Genomic DNA, 21531 nt, shown 5'->3' with positions numbered 1-21531 from the left:
GTATGATCCTAATAGCCAAGAAATCTATTGTATGCCTTTGTTGAATTTAAATCATGTTTTACACTCTCTGGAAGATGTGAAAATCTCTCAAAGTACAGCAGCCCTCCACCACTGGCACACAGATCTTTGTGTTCAAGTTTTACTTGAATGTTGGTAGCTAACTGTAGAGTGAGACACCAGGTTGCAGAGCAGCTCATTCTTTCCTTCACAATATCAGTTTAAGAATAATTTCCAGCCAATGATCACCATTGAGTAAATAAAAACTTGGATCATCAGACCAGGGGCAAAAATCTAGGAGATTAGCAGATTTTTGTGTTATTTTATTTCTACATTTCTGATTAGCAACATGTTCTCCCTGTTGACATGTTCATATCTCAGGCATGTCCTGCAGTGACAGCACTGTTTCTCTGCGAGGAGTTGATAGTGCCTCAGAGGTTGGTGGAAATATGTTGATATATGGAAAGGGCTTCCCTGGGAACAAGGCCAACATTAGTGTTTCTAGTACATGAGTCTGAAACCCACTGCTGTACAGATATAGTGAGTGGATGGTCTAGTTTAAATTCCCTTCAACAACTGGCATCTGTTAAACCATTTCACAATATATGCTCACCACCTCAATTGAATTAACTGACTGATCAATGATCAGGGACTGAGTCTGGAAGCCTCCTGCTGGAGGTCCAAACCAAAAGATTGATTTACCCACTGTCTGAACAGGACAAGCTCCAGAATGGACCTGGCAATTTAAATCGTGCTATACCTTCAACATTTTTAAATGCAATTTTTAGCTTGTCTGCGGCATCATGCAAACTTCACTGTATATGTCACATAACAGCACTGTGATGGGATGTGAAGTTCAGGAAGATTATCCAAATACAGCCTTTTTTTTCAAATAGATGTTGGAAGCAAAATTAAAAGAGGAACCAAACCTCAAAATCATCTTTCAAATTTGGAAAATGTATGATTACATTTTCCAAATCTTTACAGAAAATTCAACACATCCGTGACAATATTATATTCAAAAAGGAATATTTTATATATCACAATAATCCCACTTTAAACTTTCAATCTCAAGAAAGGTGGTGGGAAACTGTCATGATCAATAGTTCATAACAGACAGTGATGGAAAAACGCAGCAGGTTTGGCACCATCCGTGGACAGATGGTGCATCCAATATAACTGAAGTTCAGAAGATGCATCATATTGATTAGATTAGATTCTCTACAGTATGGAAACAGGTCCTTCAGCCCAACAAGTCCACACCGACCCATTCCCCCACCCTATATTTACCCCTGACTAATGCACCTAACACTATGGGCAATTTAGCATAGCCAATTCACCTGACCTGCACCTTTGGACTGTGGGAGGAAATTGGAGAACCCAGAAGAAACCCACACAGACACGGGGAGAATGTGCAAGCTCCACACAGACAGTTGCCTGAGGTGGGAATCAAACCCGGTCCCTGGCGCTTTGAGGGAGCAGTGCTATCCACTGAGCCACCATGCTGCCCATATAGCCATGTTACTGCCCATCTTGGACTTAAAATGTCAACTGTTTCTCTCTGAACATATGCTACCAGACCTGCTGAGTTTCTTCATCATTCTCAATGTTTCTTTCAGATTTCCATCATCATCTTTGAATAGTTGCTTTTTTTTTTAAATGGTTCTTCCATGTCTGAATCAAGGTAAGTTTCAATGTAGCTTTGTTGATGTCTCTTTCTTTTATTCAGTCACCATCTCAAGAGCACAGCTACAAGAGACTCTAAACCAAACGCTGAGAAACACAGACTGTAGCGTTGTTTCGCCTGGTGCGCAGTACATGAACTCTCTATAGCAAGGCCCATGTACAAAAGCAGAGGGAGTAGGTTGGCAAGGCCAAGGTTTCAGGACACTTAGTTGCCTAAAATTGTACAGTTAACAGAGCAGACTACACTGGGATAAAAAATGGGCTCCTTCCCTTCCTTCAAAGAGGCTTGTCATACCACAGTTCTCCAAGTAGCCTAGTTAGTTTCCTTTGGGAACTAAACATCTCTATTTGGCACTCTCACTTACAAGTATGAACTTTAGATTACCATAACATCCAGAGTTAAATGAATTAGCAGCGTTCAACATTGAATTTGGAACTCTATTTACTGAGAGACTGGAGTGGAGGGGTGTTGAATGGATGCCTCCATCCAACAGCAAACCTCGAAGATCAAAACCAAAAACTACTGTCAGATTATATAGTTATTGGTAAGGCTACAGTACATCTCTTTCACAGTGACAAAGCCTGGTACGTTAATGTACAATATACATTTTTAAATTTTAAAGTACCTGAGGTTGCAATAAAAGCAATGATTGATCTTTAGTAGAGAAAGGAGCATATGTATTTGGTAAGGCATTCAGTGCAAAAAGTTTGTCGTGAGAAGCTGTGTCACATGATCATGCCACCGACACTCATCAAACTCAGATGTATAAAGCAATTTTCTAGGCAAAGTCATTAATATTCTGAGTAAGCAGCTCAAAAGAGAATGGAGAAAATTTGTATCCACTGCCCGTGTAGAACTTGTTTTGAAATTCCACCCTGTTCAGAGAGGAGAAAAATAAACTGTCAGCATTCTGCCTGTCTTCTCATTTGTAGGCAATTTGCTTTTAATAATTCCAGTGTATCCATCCCTCTGTGCTAATGCTCCAGCAATACTTTAATTCTTATGGTTGTTTTCAAATTTCTCTACAGTCTCACTCCTGATTGATTATCTTTGAAACCTCCTCCAGACCTATAACCATTTGATGTTTGCACTCTTTCAATTCCATCGTTCCATCACTCACAGCCAGACCTCCAGCTCCTAGACCTTAGCTGTGGAGTTCTTTCCCTGAAACTCTTCATCTCTTTGTATTAAGAAGACAGCAATAACAGCCTCTATTGTAATAAAACATTCCAAATAATTTCTCAGGAATATTATAAAATAAAATTTGACAATGCCTCAAAGGGAGATAATCGAAAGAATGACTAAAGATGCGCTCAAAGTCAGAAACACAGTAGCAGAAGTAGCCGTTCAGCTCCTTTGAGACAGCTCTGCTCTTCCAAATCATCTATTTTATCAACATATTCCTGCGCTATCCCATATCCCTTGATAACTAGAAATTTATGATCCTGAACATAATCAACAACTAAGCTTCCACAGCCTTTTGGGGTACAGAATTATAAACACTCACCAAACTGAATGAAGATATTCCTCCTCAGTACTCAATGATTGGCAGGACACCAGCTAAAGGAGGGATCTTGGCATGCTTGTCCACAGATCCCTTGGACAGGTTATCAGCAAAGTTAAGGTGGCACAGGGGCATCTGTCTTTATTCGTCATGGCATAGATTAAGAGCAGGGAGATTATGTTGAAACTGTACAAAACTTTGGTCAGGCCACAGCTGGAGTACTGTGTGCTTTTTGGGACCACATTATAAGAAGGATGTGATTGCACTGGAGGGAATTCACAAGGACGTTGTTTGGGATGGAGCAGTCTAGGTATAAAGAGAGGCTAGATGAGCTCGGATTGTTTTATTTGGAGCAGAGAAGGCTGAGGGTGGAACCTGTAAAAGATTATAAGAGGCATTGACACAAGGGTGGATACAAAGCAGCTGTTCTTGTTAGTTGAAGGGCCAATAATAATGGGCAGAAATTTTAAGGTGAAGAGCAAGAGTTTTAGAAGGGATTTCAAGAAGAACCTTTCATCCAGGAACAGGATCATGAAGTTAGCATTACCAAGGGGAAGAGTGAACACAAAGGAGCTGGTGGTCTGAAGTGCATATGCTTTAATGCAAGGAGTATAGTGGGTAAGGCAGATGAACTTAGAGCTTGGATGGGTGCCGGAGAGTATGATGTTAATGCAATCACAGAGACTTGGTTGAAGGAAGGGCATGATTGGCAACTAAATGTTCCAGAATATAGACGCTTCAGACAGGACAGGGAGGGAAGTAAAGGGGGGGGGTGGGGTGGGTGGGAGGAGTTGCATTGCTGGTCAGGGACGATATCACAGCTGTGCTAAAGGAGGACACTATGGAGGGCTTGAGTAGTGAGACATTATGAGTAGAGCTAAGAAATAAGAAAGGTGCAGTTACATTGTTGTGGCTGTATTACAGGCCTCCCAACAGTGAACGTGAGGTAGAAGAACAAAATAGGCAAACAGATTATGGAACGATGTAGAGGCAACAGGGTGGTGGTGATCGGAGATTTTAATTTTCCCAACATTGACTGAGATACAGTTAGTGTCAGAGGTCTGGATGGGGCAGAATTTGTAAAGAGCATCCAGGAAATGTTTTCTAGAGCAGTATGTCAATAGTCCGACGAGGGAAGGGGCCATATTGGGGAATGAGCCAAGCAAGGTGGTAGATTGCAGTGGGGGATTTCTTTGGGAATAGTGGCCACAATTCTGCAAGTTTTAGAATACTCGTAGACAAAGATGAGAGTGTTTCTTGGGGAAGAGTACTAAACTGGGTCAATGCCAATTATATCAAAACTTGGCAGGAGCTGGGAAATGTGGATTGAAGTCAGCTATTTGAAGGGAAGTCCACATTTGATATTTGGAAGGCTTTCAACGATAGGTTGAACATGGTGCAGCATAGACACGTCCTTTTGAAAACAAGGGATAGGAAAAGCAAGATTCGCGAACCATGGATGACAGAAGAAATTGTGCAACTAGTTAAGAGGAAAAGGGGACCATACAGGTCCAGGCAGCTAAGAACAGAACAGGTTTTGGAGGAATATCGGGAGAGTAGGACCAATCTTAAACGAGGAATCAAGTGGGCTGAAAGGAGTCATGAAATAACTTTAGCAAGCAGAATTAAGGAGAATCCCAAAGTCTTTTGCTCTTATATAAGAAGAGGGTAACTAGAGAAATGGTTGGTCCATTAAAGGATAAGGAAGGAAGGTTGTGTGTTGAACCTGAGAAAATGGGTGTGATTCTCAATGATTACTTTTCATCAGTGTTCACTGAGGAGACAACATCATGAATGTTGAAATTCGAGAAAGAAGTTTGTTTACTCTGGATCACGTTGACATAAGGAGGGAGGGAGGATGTGTTGGGCAGGCTAAAGGACATTAAAGTGGACAAATCCACAGGACCGGATGGGATCTATCCCAGGTTGCTGGGGGAGGTGAGAGAGGAAATAGCTGGGGACCTGACAGATATCTTTGTAGCATCCTTAAATACAGGTGAAGTGCCAGAGGACTGGAGGGTTGCTCATGTTGTCCCCCTGTTCAAGAAGGGTAGTAGGGATATTCCAGGTAACTACAGATCAATGAGCTTGACGTCAGTGTGGGAAGGTTGCTGGAGAAGGTACTGAGGGATAGGATCTATTTATATTTGGAAGAAAATGCACTTATTAGCGATAGGCAACATGATTTTGTGCGAGGGAGCTCATGCCGTACCAACTTAATAGAGTTCTTTGAAGAAGTGACCTAGTTGATAGATGAAGGAGGGCTGTAGATGTCATATACATGGACTTTAGTAAGGCATTTGGTAAGGTTGAAAATGTGTTGCTGGAAAAGCGCAGCAGGTCAGGCAGTATCCAAGGAACAGGAGAATCGATGTTTCGGGCATAAGCCCTTCTTCAGGACATTTTCAGCTCTGATCTCCAGCATCTGCAGCCCTCACTTTCTCTCGAAGATTTGGTAAGGTTCCCCATGGTAGACTAATGGAGAAAGTGAAGTTACATGGTGTGCAGAGTGTTCTAGCTAGGTGGATAAAGAACTGTTTGAGCTACAGGAGATGGAGTAGTCGTTGAAGGGAGTTTCTCAAAATGGAGAAAGGTGACCAGTGGTGTTCCACAGGGATCAGTGTTGGGGCCACTGTTGTTTGCGATATACATAAATGATCTGGAAGAGTGATTTGGTCAGTAAGTTTGCAAATGACACAAAGATTGGTGGAGTAGCCGAAAGCATAGGGGACTGTCAAAGAATACAGGAAAAGATAGATAGATTGGAGAGTTGGGCGGAGAAGTGGCAGATAGACTTCAATCCAGGCAAATGTGAGGTGATGCATTTTGAGAAGTCTAATTCTAGAGCAAACTATACTGTAAACGGCAGAGCCTTAGGAAAAGTTGATGGGCAGAGAGATCTGGGAGTTCAGGTCCATTGTACCCTGAAGGTACCTGCACAGGTGGATACAGTGGTCAAGAAGGCATACTGTATGCTTGCCTTCATCGGACAGGGTATTGAGTATAAGAGTTGGCAGGTCATGTTAAAATTGTACACGACGTTGGTTCAGCCGCATTTGAATAATATGTACAGTTCTGGTCGCCACACTACCAAAAGGACGTGGACGCTTTGGAGAGGGTGCAGAGAAGGTTTACGAGGATGTTGCCTGATATGGAATGTGCTAGCTATGAAGAGGGGTTGAGTAGGTTAGGATTGTTTTCATTACAAAACAGGAGATTGAGGGGGACCTGATTGAGATCTACAAAATCATGAAGGGTATAGACAGGGTGGATACAGATAAGCTTCAATCATGAGAGGTCATGCGTTCAAGGTGAGAGGTGAAAAGTTTAAGGGGGATATACGTGGAAAGTACTTCACACAGAGGGTGGTAGGCGCCTGAAACATATCACCAGCAGCGGTAGTAGAGGCAAGCACAGTAGATTCATTTAAGGTGCATCTGGACAGATGCATGAGTAGGTGGGGAGCAGAGGGATACAGATCATTAGGAACTGGGCGATAGTTTTAGACAGTGGATTTGGATCGGCACAGGCGTGGAGGGCTGTAGGGCCTGTTCCTGGGCTGTAAATTTTCTTTGTTCTTTGTATCCAGAGAATGGTGAGAATCTGGAATGCATAGGCAGGAGGATGGGAAACCTTTATGGTTATGGGCCAAGTGCTGGAAAGTGGGTTTAGTGTAGATGTATATACTTTTCATCAGTGCAGAGTCAATGGGGCTGAGGGACCTCTTTTGTATTGTATGAGTCTGTGACTCATCTCACTCCTACATGATCTGCCCTTTATTCGAAGATTGGGTCCTTGGTTCTAGGCCTCCTTACTAGCCTGAGAAGCATTCTTTATGCATTTTACCCCAATAATTTTGGAATGTTCAATTAAATTGCTTCTTATTCTTCTATACTGTTGAAAATATACAGGCCCAATCTCCGCAATATTTCCTCACTGGCCATCCGCACTAACTCAGGAATTAGTCTGATAAACCTTCCTTCCTGGCAAATATGTTCTTTCTTTGGCAAGGAGACCAGATTTGCACAGAATACAGTGCAGTGTATTAAAGGACAGAAGTGAGGTTGAGACTTCAGTCCCATAAGAACAAGGGTAATTACTGCTATCCTGTGACATGCCTGAGCAGTTAAATACGAAATTGAATTCCAGGCTTACCAGCAATAGCCAGAATCAGAGAATTAAGCATAGACCTGACTGTCAAAGTGGGAGAAAGTGGGAGAATGAAAGAGCAAAAGAGTGCGTTAAAACTGGAGAACAGGACAGCACGATAAATGGGAGGGAAGTAATTAGGAGGGGCAAGTGGGATTGGGCTTTGGCTTTTTTTTAAATGAACTGTGGGACAAGGATGTAATAAATGAAATGGGGCAAAGGGTTTGTGACAAATGGCAAGAGTCCATGAAACAATGTTTGGCCTGGATGTTAGTGTGTGGGACAAAGAGTAACATTACAGTTCCTTTTATGTGAAAAGGAATAGGAGAAATGAAAGGGACCATATAACCCAGAAGTGAGAAATGAAAGTTGGTACAATATTGAAGAATTGTGGAGACAGTGAAAAATGAAACAGGTATTCTAAGAATGGAGATTCTTCAAACTTTACTTCCAGATTTTTGATCACAATGATACCTTTATTTTAAAGATAGCTATCTAAATATTTGTTCATGATGACAACTCTTCATTTTAAAAAATCACAACTCTACATCGGACATTATCCTCAGAGCTCCAACTTTTGCTATCGCTAAGTTTGTTACTCAAAGTTTTCTGTGTAATAATTTTCAACATATTTGCACTACTAAAATCATCTAAGTTTAAAATTCTGTCAAGAAAAATTAAAATAACACAAATTTACCAATGCAGTCGGAGTGCATGTAGGAATGCTGAAAGTCCCTCCATGACCAGTAAAATGGCTACAGTTAGAACTGCAAAGAAGGCAAAGGCGGGGAACAATAATAGTGAACCATAATCACTATCCATATGAAGACCCACGTGCAGCACCATCCCCCACAGGACCTCCGAAAGTTCTGTTAATAGAAAATGTAACAATACAAATTAAACTGTGGGTAATCATTAACCTTCTGTCCACATAAACATTATCAAGTTCGAGACATAATCATCATTAAATTTGGTTATAACCAAGCATGACACTTCACCAGAATAATTTTGCTTTTTGTGTATAAATTTGTTAGGCATAATACCGATGAAATCCATAGATTACTTTTTAGTGTTGAAACAGGCCCTTCGGCCCAACAAGTCCACACCAACCCGTCGAAGCGCAACCCACCCAGACTCATTCCCCTACATTTACCCCTTCACCTAACACTACGGGCAATTTAGCGTGGCCAATACACCTAACCTGCACATTATTGGATTGTGGGAGGAAACCGGAGCACCCGGAGGAAACCCACACAGTCACGGGGAGAACGTGCAAACTTCACACAGAGTCGCCTGAGGCGGGAAGTGAACCTGGTCTCTGGCGCTGTGAGGCAGCAGTGCTAGCCACTGTGCCACCGTGTCACCCATAGGATTTAAAAGTCATGGTATTACTAATAAGTAAATACATCTACTTACGAGCATGAGCCAGGCTGAGGGCCCAGAGTCTCAGGTATGAAGCAGTGTTAGATACACACCCCAGGCAATATTCAATGGTGTGAATAGCTTGGTGCATGAAAATGTCACCAAAATTGAACTAGGAGAAAAAGAACAAAGGATCATTTCCACTACTAATTAATATTTTCAAAGAATACACTATGTCTCTGTCTCTGATGCAAAGATTTCAATGCAAGACAAGTTAATGAGAGGAGTGAGGAGCCTGGATCTAGTCACTTGAAGGAAGTGATAAATTATTTTCAGTGTACTCCTCATAATGTACAGTTGTCAATAGTCCCCAACAATCATAGGGCTGCTCTTGCAATAGAGGAAGGTTTAACCGAGGATCACCACTTCAGGTAAGGTGAGAGATTGAGAAGGAAAGTCCTTTAAGGTAACCTCACTGGTGCACTCTGCATCGCAAACCAGCCATCTAGCCTTGTTGAAGTGAAACTATTATAATTAACTGACTTTGAACTAAAATTAAACTGTAAACTAATTGATCTTACTAAAAAACAGAGGAGTTCATCGAACTCATCTATCTAGCCAATCATTTAAATGGAACATAGTTACTAATGAGTTAAATTTTTCACAACCTTAGTGGCAGATGACAAAGTTCAACAAAATAGGTCTAATCATTCTAGTTTAAGGTGTTAATTGTAAGTTTAAGAGCTGTCAGGAGAGGCCAGCCAAGTGGAATGTGCAGTTTGTCACATGGGGGGAGTCCTGGATGCTGCCAGTGTCCCAGATGACCACATGTGCAGGAAATGCTTCCAGCTGCAGGAGCTGGAACTGGAGCTGGAGGTCCCGGAGCTTGAGCATTGGTTGGAGACACTGTGGCATATCTGTGTGGCTGAGAATACATGGATAGTATGTTTAGAAAGGTGTCACACCACAGCTCAAGGGACTAGAGGAAATCAGGGAAGGGCAATCACCAGATAATCCAGAAAGAACAGGCTGGTAGTGTAGGAGTCCCACTCACTAACCAATACTCCATCTTGGAAGCTGATGAGGGTGCTGGTACCTTGGAGGAATGCAATCAGACCCAAGCTTCTGACACCACAAGCATATAAAAGAGGATATTATATTTCCACTACTTGGTATGTCAGTAACTATGGTCACAATTTCAAGACTGTCAGCAAGAGAGCTAGGAGTGAAATGAGGTAAAAAGTCTTTACTCAGAGTTGTTAGAATTTGGAATGTGCTGACTGGGAGACTGGTAGAAGCAGATTCCACACCATGTTTTAAAAGAAAGCTGGATATCTATTTGAAAAAGTGAAGAATTTACAGGGCAATGGAAATAGGGCTAGAGAGTGGACAAGCGGCGTAACTCTTTTGGGAGCCAATTCTGACACAAGAGGTCAAATGGCCTCCTTCTGTGCTGTAAAATTGTATGATTCTTGTATTATAAGACCATTGGCCAATATTGTTGCCAAACATAATTGAATCATTAAAGCAACATAGTCTCTTTGAAGGACAAGTGCTTAAAACTACAGCTAATAATCCAAAAGGCACCATCATGCTTCTATTTGATGCTCGATTAGAGTACTTTGTTCTGACCCATGAGCAAGCATGTTTGATGAGTCATTTCTGTTGTTTGAAAGTGACTGACGCTGAAGCAAAATTAATTAAAATACAGCTACCTCAATAAGATAATTCACTTCTACTTAAATGACCATAAAGTAGATTGCTGTCCTACCTCCTGTTCAGCTCCATTTGTCTGACTGCTGTGATTTGAATCCATTTCTCCTTGTTCCATTTCATGAGCTCTCAGCAGTGACATCTCCTCTTCACTTCCTCTTCGGACCAATGTGTAGCCCTTCTAAATAGAAAGCTAAGTTAAGTTCTTGGAGAGAGTAAGGAGGAGATTTACTATCAAAGATGAGACACTTCAGGGTGAACACAGAAAGACTGGAGAAGCTAGGATTAAGCATTCCATTTTGAAAAATCAAAAGGAGGAGGAGAGAGGGAAGGGGCAGCAGTGGGTCAGTGATTAGTACTGCTGCCTCACAGCACCAAGAACCTAGGTTCAATTCCACACCTGAGCAACGGTGCAAACTCCACACAGATATTCTCCCCAGTTCCCTCCTGGTACCCCAGCATTTTTCCTGACAGTCCAAAGATGTGCAAGTTAGGTGGAATAGCCATGAGAAATGTAAGGTTGTAGGGACAGGATAGGAGTGTGGGTCTGGGTCTTCAGAGGGTCAATGGGCTGAATGGATTTCTATTTCTAAAGTGCTTCCAATGGCAGAAAGGTCAGTAATCAGAAGAAACAACTTTAAGACGAGTGGCAGAAGAACCACAGATGACATTTGGGAACAATGTTTATACAGTGAGCTGGTGAGACTAGGAACATGCTTCCTGAAGGTGCAGTGGAAACAGATTCAGTAGGAACTTTCAAAAGGGAATTTGATACATTCTTGAAGAGAAACAATTTGCAGGGCCATATAGAAAGAGAAGGGACAGTGCGATTGAATGAACTAATACAGACAACAGGCCAAATGGCCTCCTTCTATATTTAAATAATACCTAATTAATTAGAGAAAAAAACAGAAAATTAGTTTAGCTTTCAAACCATTTAAAGTTTTCCATTGTCTTCTGCCAACCCTGCATATAAATGTTCTTCTCCTGTTACTGTGTAAATACAAATACAAATGGCATTAGATCCTGTGACATGGCCTGGAAGGTAACAGACTGAGATGTCCTCTGGTAGACAGAACTATCATGTGTGATTCTGAGGGATCTGTGCTCAGCTTTTCACCGTAGTTATTAACAATGGATAAAGAAAGAGAAAGTTGCAGTTGATGGCAACTTAGCAGGTAGTAAATTGTTTGGATGGAAAGAGGACATTGCAAACTCATTTAATTTATCTGTCACTTTGCAATGTATAGAAGTAGGAGGTCATCCATTTGGATCTGTGGAGAATTTTCTTAATGGCGAGAGATCAATAACTTTGGAAGAGTAAAGAGATTTATCTGGGAGTCCACATGGGCAGAACACTAAAATTGAATGAAAATGTGTAAAAAAATGTAAACAGAAAGCTACTGGAATGTTTGTCTTTATCACAAGGTGGGGTTGGGGAGACAATAGAGAGAGGAGCAATGCTTCTGCTGCACTGAGCTTTTTTCAGATCCTCTGGAATATTGCATTGTTGGGCGCTGAGCCTAATGAGAAGAATGCTATTGGGAATTAAAGGTGTTAGACAAAAGGATGCAATGAGGCAAATACAAAGGAAATATTTCCTCTGACGGGGGAGCCCAGAACACTGGTCATAATCTTCAAATCAGAGCTGGGAAGGAAATTAGGAAAATCCTTTTCAAACAAATGTCATTAGAAACCTGGTACTTCTCCCTGAAGGGGGGAAATGGGAGGTTAATTTATATTTTCAAAGATTGAGGTCCATATAAGATTTTTGTCAGATAGGATGTAAAGGAATACGGAGCAAGTACACAAATGGTGTTCAGCGAGAGCTCAGTCATAATTTCATAATGGAACAGACCTCAAAGAAATGAATGTATTTCTCTTGCTCTTAGAAATTAGCATTTTGGCACATACAAGCATATTTTTCAGCATGATTATTCTTACTTTTGACTTAGAAATGCTCCTTAAGGTTAAAATTCAGATCTCTTTAACAGAAAAAAAAAGTAATGAAGGAAGTTTCCTTATTTCAATTAAAGAACTAGCATAGACTACAATACAATAGGCCAAACAGTTATAATTATAATTCAATTAGAGAATCAAAATGACCAAACATCTCATCTATTGTTCACTTGGGTGTCAATACTCAATTTTACATTTAACGACTTACATTTTTGTGAGCACCATTAACAGAGAAAACCATCAAAAAGCAACAAAGAAAAGTAGTCTTCTGGGCAAAGGAAGTGATAGGACATTGGACCAAAAACTTGTATGGACAGCGGACTTCAAAAAGAGAGGGACTAAAAGGTAAGAAGGTTCAAAGAGGGAGTTCAAAACGTTGGATAGGTAGCAGAGGGCAGAATGATAGTGCAGAGTCAGCAAAAAGGAGGGATCTTGTAGAGCTGTAAAAATTAGATAGGGAGAGATTACAACATAGAAAGAATTAAACACCAGATAAAGATGATTACTGGAGTTAAATGAGATCAACAAAGAGTTCTGGATGAAGAGATGCTTTTTGCAAAATGGAGTTTGGGAAACCACCCAGGAGTGCAGTGAGTTAATAAAAGATTGGAGAAGGATTTCAGTGGCAGACAGAGTGAGATAGACTTGTAGACATGAGAAGTTCTGAGAATCAAAAGTAGGTCTATTAAAACATTATTAGTTTGAAAGTACCTAAAGGGTTCTTTAAGATCTGATCAAAATAATTACAAGAAAACGTCTGCACTTTAATACAAAGCACATTTATTCACTTAATCTAGAGTCATACCAGATGGAAACATTCCCTTCAGTCCAACCAGTCCACGCCGACCATAATCCTAAACTAAAGTAGTCCCACCTGCCTGGGTTTGGCCCATATCCCTCTAAACATTTCTTATTCAAGTACTTATCTGAATGTATTTTAAAGAACCAAAAATGAATGAAAATAAATATCTTATACTACTGAAATGTAATAAGTAAGAAATCTGGAAGTAAATCTTGAAGTAAGCTTGCAATCTCAGGAAGAGCTGCTCTCAGTCCACCATTTTAGAATAAATTTTAGATCTATATAATATATAGTGGATACTATATTAGTATAAACTACATAATAATTATGTACACACAAACAAGATGGAGATTAATTCAGACAAATGTGCGGTGCTGCATTTTGGAAAGGCAAATCAAGGCAGGACTTATACACTTAATATTAAGGTCCTGGAGAGTGTTGCTGAACAAAGGAGATCTTGGCGTGCAGGTTCATTGATCCTTGAAAGTGGAATCACAAGTAGATAGAATAGTGAAGGAGGCATTTGGTATGCTTGCAGTTGTTAGTCAGATCATTGAGTATAGGAGTTGGGAGGTCATGTTACAACACAAATCATAGAAAAGAACAGCACAGAACAGGCCCTTTGGCCCACAATATTGTGCCGAGGATTAATCCTAATGTAAAACAAAATAACAACCTATGCACCCCTCAATTTACTGCTATCCATGTGCATATCCAGCAGTCGCTTAAATGTCCCTAATGACTCTGCTTCCACCACCACCGCTGCCAACGTATTCCATGCATTCACAACTCTCTGCATAAAGAACCTACCTCTGGCATCTCCTCTATACCTTCCTCCTAATATCTTCAAACTATGGCCCCTCATGCAAGTCAATCCTGCCGTGGGGAAAAGTCCCTAGGTATTGACTCTATCCATGCCTTTCATTACCTGTATACCTCGATCAGGTCACGTCTCTTCCTCCTGCTCTATAGAGAGAAAAGTTCGAGCTTAGTCAACCTCTCTTCATAAGGCAAGCCTTCCAATCCAGGCAGCATCCTGGTAAACCTTCTTTGCAACCTCTATAAAGCGTCTGTATTTTTCCTACAGCAGGGCGACCAGAACTGGACACAATATTCCAAGTGTGGGTCTCACCAGGGACTTGTACAGCTGTAGCAAAACCTCGCTGCTCTTAAACTTGATCCCCCTGTTAATGAAAGCCAAAACACCATTTGCTTTCTTAACAACCCTATCCACTTGAGTGGCAACTTTGAGGGATCCATGTACGGGAAACCTCGATTATCCAAATACCAATTATCCGAAACTCAGATTATCCGAACGAGATCTCGCAGTCCCGATAGAAACATTACATCAAAGACTTGTTTCCAACACTGATCGCGTCTTTTGTTTCCAGAGATTAAGCAGGCACCGTCGCCAAATGACTGACTGCCCGCCCTCTCTCTCTCCCCACACTTTCTCTGGAGATCTGGAGGGGTGTACCCGAACCATCCACCCCTCCCCTCCTCGCTTCTCAGGAATAATCTCTCCAACACTGTCCTGTGCAAGGCAAATGTGGAACCTGTCAAAAAGTTGCAGTAAAAAGTTGTGTGTGGCTGTGTGCGCGCGCACGCTATTTGGAGACTTACCCCACAAAGGCAGCTGCAGTCTTCTTGTTGGTGTCCAGTCCGGCTGCCCCGGAGAGGGCCGGGGGGAGACGGGCAGGGACCGGGTTCAGGGGTGCGGGGTTGGACTGGGGTGCAGGCGGGCGAGGGGGGGGGGCAGTGTTGGGGTGTTGCGCAACGTGTGCTACTGCTAGTCTCGTAAACAGAGGACAGCCTTTAAAACTCCAAGCCCCAGAGGAAAAGCATTTAAAATTGATTTTCCGAATAATCGATTATCTGAATGAAGTAGTGCCGACCCATCTCATTCGATAATTGAGTTTCCACTGTACTTGAACACCAAGATCTCTCTGTTCTTCCACACTGTCAAGAATCCTGTCTTTAATCCTATATTCAGCATTAGCGTTAGACCTTCCAAAATGCATCACTTCCCATTTATCCAGGTTGAACTCCATCTGCCATTTCTCTGAGCTAGAGCTCTGCATCCTGTCTAAGTCACGCTGCAGCCTGCAGTAGCCCTCTATACTATCGACAACACCTTAAACCTTTGTGTTATTGGCAAAGTTACTAACCCACCCCTCAACCTCCTCATCCAAGTCATTTATAAAAACTACGAAGAGCAGAGGCCCAAGAACAGAGCCCTGGCGGGACACCACTAGCACTGACCTCCAGGCAGAATGCTTTCCATCTACAATCACTCTGCCTTCTGTCAGCCTACCAATTCTGAATCCAGATAGCTAAATCTCCCTGTATCCCATACCTCCTGACTTTATGAATAAGCCTGCCGTGGGGAACCTTATCAAATGCCTTGCTGAAGTCCATATACATCACATCAACTGCTCGACCTTCGTCGACCTGCCTTGTCACCTCCTCAAAGAACTCAATAAAGGTTTGAGAGGCATGACCTGTTCTTCACAGAACCATGCTGACTGCCTTTAACCACGCTATGCTTTTCCAAATAGTCATAAATCCTATCCCTCCAAATTCTTTCCAAAATCTTGCTGACCACAGACGTAAGACTGACTGGTCTGTAATTGCCAGGGATTTCCCTATGACCCTTCTTGAAAAGAGGAACAACATTCGCCTCATTCCAATCCTCCGGTACAACTCCCATGGACAGTGAGGAAGCAAAGATCTTCGCCAGTGGTTTAGCAACCTCCTTTCACTCTTCCTAGAGAAACCTAGGATAAATCTGGTCTGGCCCTGGGAATTTAGCAATCTTAATGTTTGCCAAAATTTCTAGTACATCAATTTCATCAATCTTGATCTGTACAAGCCTGTTTCCCAGCTCCTCAAAGTTCTCATTCACAACAAGGTTCCTTTCCTTAGTGAAAACCAAAGCAAAAAAGTCATTTAGAGCTTCCCCTATCTGCTCAGACTCCACGCACAAGTTCCTGATCAGGCCTACCTTCTCCCTGATCATTCTCTTATTCCTCACATTAGAGTAAGATGCCTTTGGGTTCCCCCTTATCCTTCCTACCAAGCCTTTTTCGTGCCCCCTCCTGGCTCTCTTCAGTCCATTTCTGAGCTTCTTTCTAGCAAGCCTGCAATTCTCTAAAGCTATGCTAGATCCTTGCTTCCTCCACCTTATGTAAACTGCCTTCTTTCTTTTGACGAGAAGCTCCTCTCTTCTCATTATCCAAGGTTCCTTAATCTTAACCCTTCTTACCTATCTCAGAGGAACAAATTCAGGCATCACTTGCAACAACTGCTCCTTAAACAGTTTTCACATGTCTGCTGTGCACTCTGTGGAACAATTGCTCCCAGTCTGTACTTCCCAACTCCTATCTGATAGCGTCATAATTTCCTTTTCCCAATTAAATATCTTCTCTCGGTAACTGCTCCTTTCCCTCTCCAAGGCTATGATAAATGTGAGGCAGTTGTGATCACTGTCACCAAAGTGTTCTCCCACCGCGAGATCTGACACCTGTCCTGGCTCATTGCTGAGCACCAAATCCAAAATGGCCTCTCCCCTCGTCGGTCTGTCTGCATACTGAGGAAGTAAATCCTCCTCAACACACCTGACAAAACCGGCTCCATCCAAACCATCTGCACTGAGGAGGTTCCAGTCGATATTGGGAAAGTTGAATTCCCCCATAACAACCACCCTGCTAATCTGCATTTTTCCAATATCTGCCTGCCTATGAGTTCTTCAATCTCTCTACTGCTATTAGGGGGTCTGTAGAAAACCCCCAATGCGGTGGCTGCTCCCTTGCTGTTCCTAACTTCCACACATACTGACTCAGTAGAGAAACCTTCCTCAACAACCTTCGTTTCTGTAGCTGTGATGCACTCTCTGATTAGCAATGCTACACCCCTCCTCTTTTTCCACCCTCCCTGTTCTTTTTAAACGTTCTAAACCCTGTAACATTAAGCAACCATTCCTGCCCCTGTGAAACCCATGCCTCCGTTATGGCCACAACATCGCAGCCCCAAGTACTGATCCATGCTCTTCGTTCATCATTCTTATTTCGGACACTCCTTGCATTAAAGCAGACACTTTAACCGATCCCCTTGTTTCATCACGTGAGAAACCTTCCCGATAGATTCACTACATCCTGTCACTGCCCCATCTACAACTGCTCCCCCTCAGATATGTAGCTCTGATTCCCACCCTCTTGTCAAACTAGTTTAAACCCTACAAACCACACGAGCAAATCGCCCACTCAGGACATTTGTGCCCCTCCAAGTTCAGGTGCAACCAGTCCTTCATATACAGGTCCCACCTTCCCCAGAAGACATCCCAATGATCTAGGTATCTGAAGCCCTCCCTCGGAGCCACATGTCAAGCTGCATTTGCTGACTGTTCCTCACCTCACTATCTCATGGCCGGGATGGGACCATTCGCCACAGCAGATTCGCCGACGACAATTAGCCACTGCCCTTTGACCACCGAGGACGCTTAGCCATCGCCCATTGGCCACTGAAGACAATTCACCACCGCAAATAAGTTTAAAATGTTAGAGAACAAGCATATCTAAACAATATAAAGTTGTCGTTATACTGGTTAAGGTAGTGTTTGTGTTGTTTCAGTTACAACTTATTTTCGTTACAGGAGAGTTTTTTTTAAGCTTGTATTTTTTTTTCCCCATTTACCCTCAAGTCTTCAAAATGGAAACAGAAGTTATTAGTAAATGTGAAAATAAGAAGTTTTATCACGATGGTTTTATATATGTTTTTGATAAACTGTCCAAGAGTGACTCAACATAAGTTTTGGCGATGTGAATATTCTTATTGTGTTCTTACTAACGAATGTGTAGCTGATGTCCCTCAGTCAGTCCCAGCATCTTTACCGCCGACAAGCAGCATGAAGAAAATAATTTGACAAAAAAGGAATGATAGGAGACGCATACGATAGAAAACAAAAAATTGTTCTTGAATACGGTGAAAGAGATTGTTTGGAATATCTTAGAAGATTAACGCATAACTATCAAATGAACTAAAATTTCATTGTTTAATATTAATGTGAGATTTTACTGCCATTATAAAGATTTTAAAAATATATTTCCTTTTTCTGGTTAAAGTTTGTAACTCACTTTTATATATATACCAACAAAATGATATTTATTTTACCTCTTTTTTTAATCAATATGTAGTATGTAGTTGTATGAATAAAGGGGAATGAGAAGTATTAAAGAAGAGGTGGGAGGGAAAACAATCAGTACATACATATATTTCCGGTGGTGAATAGTCTCCAGAGGTCAAACAACCCCAGTGGAGAAACGGCAGTGGCTAATCATCGGCGGTGAATCTGCTGTGGTGAATCGTCACCAACCCCTCATGGCACCAGTACCAAACCAGAGATCACTACTCTACTTGTCCTGCTCTTCAGCTTTCAACCTAGCTCTCTATAGTCACTTTTCAGATCCTCAATCCCTTCCCTGGCTATACCATTGGTGCCAATATGAACCACGATTTCTGGCTGATCACCCTCTCCCTTCAGAATGCTGTAAACCCGATTGGTGACATCCCAGACACTGGCACCAGGGAGGCAACATACCTTCCGGAAGTCCCGATCCTGACCACAAAATCTCCTGTCAATCCGTCTAACTATTAAGTCCCCTACCACTCGCGCTTTTCTATTTTCCCCCCTTCCCTTCTGAGCCTCAGTGCCAGAGATCTTACAACTATGGCTTTCCCCTGTAGGCCGTCCCCACCAGCAGTATCCAAAACGGTATACTTATTGCTAAGGGTAACGGCCACAATTATTGCCCTATCTGTTGGTTCCCTTTCCTTCCCCTGACTGTAACCCAGCTGTTCTTATCCTGTGCCTGGGGAGTGACCACCTCCTTGTACATCCTCTCAATTTCCCCCTCAGCCTCCCGGACGATCCAAAGTTCATCCGGCTCCAGCTCCAGTTCCCTAACTCTGTTTTCAAGGAGCTGGGGTTGAGTGCACTTCCCACAGAAGTGGTCGGCAGAGACATGTATCGTATCTTTCACTTGCCACATTCTGCAGGAGGAACATGCAACTGCTCTAACATCCATATCCCGCTAATCTGAAAGCCCACACAGGGACTAAAAACGGGATTCTGGGTAAACCAAGATGGAGGACAGGAAAAATTTCTGGCTGTTAAGAGCTGCTCCTTTTTTTGAGGTATTTTAGGTGTTGGAGGTGATTTCCTCAAATTGCAGGAGCAGCAATTACTGTTTTATATGCTGTTGGATTGTTTTGGAACTTTGGAAAAAAAAGTCAAAACAACAGAAGTTTAAAAGGGAGAAGAGCAGACAAAGGAAGCACATGGTGAGGACAGTGCGGGGGGGGGGGGGGAGGAGGAGGAAAAAGAGAGAGAGAGAGAGAAAACCTGCACAGTTACTGCCTTTGCTGTTTGATTTCGTGTATCGCTGGACATCAGAGTGCGTCTGGGAAAATTAACAAATTGAAATTCACAACTAATCTTGGAGGAACTGTTGGGCGAAGTTCACAGCACAGAATCAGATAATTTATTTGTTGTTTTAAGTCTGTCCTAGAGAAAGGCTGCAGTAATGGGTACAGTGAATTCTTTCTTGATTATATGTTTTTGGAGATAAGTCTCTTGATTCAACTTAAAATATAAACCATAGCTATTAATTTAACCTGTGGCAGTGTTTGTAGAGGAAAAAGACGGTGTTATTTTCTGGGTCTGTCGATTGTGAAGGAGGAAAAATGGCCTTTACAGTGATATGTACTTCTTGTCAGATGTGGGAGTTTAAAGAGAGTTTAAAGGTTACTGCGGATTATATCTGCCATAAATGCTGTTGGATGCGAATCTTATCAGATCAAGTAGATCGGTTGGAGAGACAAATAGAAGCGATGAAGAATTTGCAACAGCAACAGTATGATGGATGGCAGTTATAGAAAGGGGGGAAAGTCTCAGATACAGTCACATAGCTGGGTTAACTCCAGGAAGGGTAAAAGAGGTCGGCACCTAGGACAGGAGTCTTTTGTGGATATACCCATTTCAAACAGGTATGCTATTTTGGAAAATGTAGGGGTTGATGGATTCTCAGGGGAATGTAGCACAAACAGCCAAGTTTCTGGTATTGAGACTGGCTCTAATGCAACAAGGGGTACATCGGCTTCCAAGAGATCAATTGGGTTAGGGGATTCTCTAGTCCGAGGTACAAACAGACGTTTCTGTGGCCAGCAGAGAAAAAGCAGAATGGTGTGTTGTTTCCCTGGTGCTAGGATCAAGGATGTCTCAGAGAGGGTGCAGAATGTTCTCACGGGGGAGAGGGGCCAGCAGGAGGTCATTGTCTACATTGGAACCAATGACATTGGAAGGGAAAAGGTTGAGACTCTGAAGGGAGATTACAGAGAGTTAGGCAGAAATTTAAAAAGGAGGTCCTCAAGGGTAGTAATATCTGGATTACTCCCAGTGCTACGAGCTAGTGAGGGCAGGAATCGGAAGATAGAGGAGATGAATGCATGGCTGAGGAGCTGGTGTATGGGAGACTGATTCACATTTTTGGATCATTGGAATCTCTTTTGGGGTAGAAGTGACCTGTACAAGAAGGACGGATTGTACCTAAATTGGAAGGGGACTAAGACACTGGCTGGGAAATTTGCTAGAACTGCTTGAGGATTTAAATTAGTAAGGTGTGGGGGGTGGGACCCAGGGAGATGGTGGAGAAAGAGATCGATCTGAGACGGGTACAGCTGAGAACAGAAGTGAGTCAAACAGTCAGGGACAAGGTAGGACTAATAATTTAAACTGCATTTATTTCAATGCAAGGGGCCAAACAGGGAAGGCAAATGAACTCAGGGCATGGTTAGGAACATGGGGACTGGGATATCATAGCAATTACAGAAATATAGCTCAGGGATGGGCAGGACTGGCAGCTAAATGTTCCAGGATACAAATGCTACAGGAAGGATAGAAAGGGAGGCAAAAGAGGAGGGGGACTGGCATTTTTGATAAGGGATAGCATTACAGCTGTGCTAAGGGAGGATATTCCTGGAAATACATCGAGGGAAGTTATTTGGGTGGAACTGAGAAATAAGAAGGGGATGATCACCTTATTGGGATTGTATTATAGACCCCCCCCCCCAATAGTCAGAGGGAAATTGAGAAACAAACTTGTAAGGAGATCTCCGGTATCTGTAAGAATAATATGGTGGTTATGGGGATTTTAACTTTCCAAACATCGACTGGGACTGCCATAGTGTTAAAGGTTTAGATGGAGAGGAATTTCTTAAGTGTGTACAAGACAATTTTCTGATTCAGTATGTGGATGTACCTACTAGAGAAGGTGCAAAACTTGACCTACTCTTAGGAAATAA

At 42.2% G+C, this 21531-nt stretch overlaps 1 protein-coding gene across 4 annotated transcripts in view; it reads right to left on the bottom strand.

The window, feature by feature from the left end:
• Nucleotides 1–21531, bottom strand: part of LOC122551019 (V-type proton ATPase 116 kDa subunit a2-like) — a 93583-nt gene that overhangs the window by 1686 nt on the left and 70366 nt on the right. Inside the window, exons 17-20 of one of the 4 annotated variants that reach the window (XR_006311990.1) lie at nt 10471–10593; nt 8754–8871; nt 8035–8206; nt 2310–2559 (exon numbers count right to left, since the gene is read on the bottom strand). Coding sequence is in view for 3 of the 4 variants with exons in the window: in XM_043692664.1 (XP_043548599.1) it covers nt 2463–2559; nt 8035–8206; nt 8754–8871; nt 10471–10593 (510 nt within the window). In the remaining variant the exon portion in view is untranslated. Of the gene's footprint in view, nt 1–1438; nt 2560–8034; nt 8207–8753; nt 8872–10470; nt 10594–21531 lie in introns of those variants that run through there. The other 3 variants (XM_043692665.1, XM_043692664.1, XM_043692666.1) reach the window with 3 other exon arrangements.

Source organism: Chiloscyllium plagiosum, chromosome 6 (assembly GCF_004010195.1).
Source record: "Chiloscyllium plagiosum isolate BGI_BamShark_2017 chromosome 6, ASM401019v2, whole genome shotgun sequence".
Classification (NCBI taxonomy): Eukaryota; Metazoa; Chordata; class Chondrichthyes; order Orectolobiformes; family Hemiscylliidae; genus Chiloscyllium; species Chiloscyllium plagiosum.
Note: the sequence above shows the minus strand (reverse complement) of the source record. Positions and strands in the feature narration are given on the sequence as shown.